The 3142-nt window shown below is 38.2% G+C and overlaps 1 protein-coding gene across 1 annotated transcript in view; it reads right to left on the bottom strand.

Moving 5' to 3' along the window:
• Positions 1-278: 278 nt before the first annotated feature.
• XPO1 (exportin 1) overlaps positions 279-3142 on the bottom strand; it is a 49862-nt gene continuing 46998 nt past the window's right edge. Inside the window, exon 25 of the mRNA XM_018555911.1 lies at positions 279-1336. Within this exon, the coding sequence (XP_018411413.1) occupies positions 1190-1336 (147 nt within the window). The 3' untranslated portion in view covers positions 279-1189. The remainder of the gene's footprint in view (positions 1337-3142) is intronic.

Here is a 3142-nt window from a genome sequence, read left to right as displayed (position 1 = left end):
AATGTACTAACTAAACTCAAAAGATGTTAACTTTCAAAACAATGCACACATGAAATTTTAGCTTTTTTCTTTAATACTTGTCAGGAATGATTTCCCAGGATTTGAGGTGAACCATAGACCCCTAATGGGTTGAGTGAGTCACCATAAAATCAAACTTGGATTTGCAGGCATTTTGGACATTTGTAAAGATTTAAAGCACACAGCAGCTGTGAAAACCTGAGATATGTGGTTGCCATTGTAGGGTATAGATTACATAAAGCAGACACGGATATAAATGTAAACCAAGTTTATTTTGCCTTTTTTTAAGTAGTAGTGTTCTTAAAGCACTACAGCATGGTAAACAATGTAAATTAGTACAAGTCATCTCAAAAGCCAGAATTTTATGAGTTGTTAAAAAGATGCAAGCCTATTCTAACAGGATAAATATTTTTAACCATTTCACTTCTCGTTAATGAAAGCTCACAAATGAGCAACGCTCCTCATTGAGGAAAACAAAAAGCTGTTGTCGACAAAGCGACAGCACACACACAAAACAAAAAAAAGTGTAAAAATAACTAACTGTACTGTGTTCCCATACTTTCTGAAGTTGCTTTACAATGGGATGATATGCACATGATCTTGCTGCAAAAGTCTATCCAACCTGCAGTATGTATGTCATCTAGCTCACCTCAACCCAAAATAAACTGGTGCATTGTTCAGAGAATGCAGCTGTGCCAGATTTGTCTTCATAAGTCGATTTGTCATTCCAATCCGTTCTAGTCTGAATGATCCACTAGAAGGAAGGCTGAACTTATAAAAGAATGAAATTATGAAAATTCTAGATGGGGAGAAGGAAATCTATTTGGAACAACAAATGTGAAGATGTACATTTTCTAGTTTCAAATGTTCCTTGTCCCCACAAAACAAAAAATGGTGGGCGTATGTAACGGGGAAAAAAAAACCAAAAAAAAACAAACTTATTTTAAATGTCATGCAAACCTAAAGATGACCAAAGCTTTAAACAATGGAAGGATATTTCACAGAAAATTTCTTATACAAAAACGCATAATAAGAAAAAAGGGCCACTAGGTGTCAATAATTTACAAATTGGCATCATTTTGGTCAACAATAATCAAAGTGATGTTTTCCTGAACAAAGTAGATGTTCAGTGGGAGGAGGGAAAGTAACATATTAACTTGGTTCCTAAAAACTAATCACACATTTCTTCAGGAATCTCGTGTGGATTAAGTATGCCGGGAACGGACATCTGAAGTTTGTGTTTTTCTTCCTGGGCTTGCCTAAGGGCTGTTTCCCTTTCTTCCAGAAACAGGTCTGAAGTGTCTTCACCAGCAAACTCCTGCAATTGTAAGCAAATGCAATGGATCGTCAGTAAATGCAAAAAAAAATACATAAGAAATATATATACAGTATATATATTCTAGCTAAAGGTGCTTCGATTCAAATTTCATTTAAAAAAAAATTATTTTAAGTATTGCAATCCGCAACCGAGAAACAATAAAAAGCTGATGGATCTAGCATTTGCTTGTTTAAGATTACAATAAACTAAATAAAATTGGATATTGTACCTCACAGTAAAATTCTTTCCTCAAAGTCCACTGAGGGACACTGCTTGATATTAAGCAACATATGGTTATACCGCTTGCCTACAGGAAATGGAGAATAGGCACAAGAAACTGAAGGTCTGCTGCTAAAGGATATAACTCCTCGCACCTGTTCAACTGTAGCAAGCAGTCCCAAAAAAAAAAGTAGGGGAGGGAGCCATACCCTTTCAAAAGACTCCAAGAGTAATATTTTAGGGCAAGTATAAAAATCCTATTTTTTTTAATCGTCGAGAGACACAGCTTTATCATGTTAAGCAAACAGCCACTTCTAGAACTTTTTGGCCGAAGAGCAGAAACCCAAATCGAAGCCTTCAAGATCAGAATAACAGAGGCCGGATTCTGAACAACCCAAGGTATGCACGGCACTAGTGGAAAGGGCTTTAACAGGAAAAAGAAGCACCCAAGTACGCAACTCATAGGCCTGCACAACAACCTGTTCAATCCACTTAGAAATAGTGAACCTGGAAGTCAGAGAACTTCATTTAGGACATCTTGCAATAATAAACAAGGATTCCATTTGCTGAAAAGAAAGTGCGCTAACTGGCTTCCACCATGTCCAGTGTGGAGAGATCTACTGGGGGTCAACCAGAGCTGGGCGAAACAAAGGTAACACAATAACCTCGTTAAGGTGAAAAGCAGAAAACACCTTGGGGGCAAAAAGGATGTCCTTGTTTTTAGACAGATATAAAATCTAATGGGTCTCCATACAGTTCAATGTACTATGATAACAATGAAACCCTTCTAGCTGAAGTGATTTGCTGCAAGGAAGGGTACCTTAAAGGATAACATCAAGGATATGTCCTGGCACGTGGGGAAACCACCAAATGATCACACCAGCAATAAGAAGCCTTTCTTGTGCAATATGACTAAAATGAAGTACTGTAGATTTAAAAGTTTTAGCATGGTCAGACAATGACCTCTGAGCTAGTGATCAAAAAAGGTGGAAGGTTTAGCCAATCTGTTATTCCATTGACCAAACAGGTAGAGGCCACAGGATAACTGCTAACCAGAAAAAGAAAAAAAAAGGCTGGCGAACCACACTCTGCAATGCCATTTTAGAGCTATAAAAAATGACTTAAGTCACTCGTTTTTGATCTGAGTAGTCCACAAAAGGAAAGCCATAGATCAGGGCATACGGATACCATGGTACTACCAATGCTTCCTTAGTTGGCTCCCTTGCTCTGGAGACAAATCCATCCAGCTTTTTGTTAAAACTAAGATGCCAAGAGATCCACAGCTTGTCACCCCAACAGAGACCTTTCTTAAATTATACTTCCTGATGGAAAGACCATTCCCCCAGGTCATGACACTGTCTGCAGAGGAGATTTGCCTGCCAGTTGTCCTCCCCCGCAGAAAGTGCTGGAACATAAAGCTTCTCCCAAGACAGGATAGATCGTACCTTGTCACAACAACATTTCTGCGGTTCTCCTGATGAAGGATATAAAGGCATGGATGTGGCATTGTCTGATTGAACCCAGGCCAAATGAAAGGTCAAAAGGAGGGTCCAATGAATAAAAAAAAAAAAAAAAAAAAACCAATAT

Source organism: Nanorana parkeri, unplaced genomic scaffold (genome assembly GCF_000935625.1).
Source record: "Nanorana parkeri isolate BGI_ZX_2015 unplaced genomic scaffold, ASM93562v1 scaffold11, whole genome shotgun sequence".
Classification (NCBI taxonomy): domain Eukaryota; kingdom Metazoa; phylum Chordata; class Amphibia; order Anura; family Dicroglossidae; genus Nanorana; species Nanorana parkeri.
Note: the sequence above shows the minus strand (reverse complement) of the source record. Positions and strands in the feature narration are given on the sequence as shown.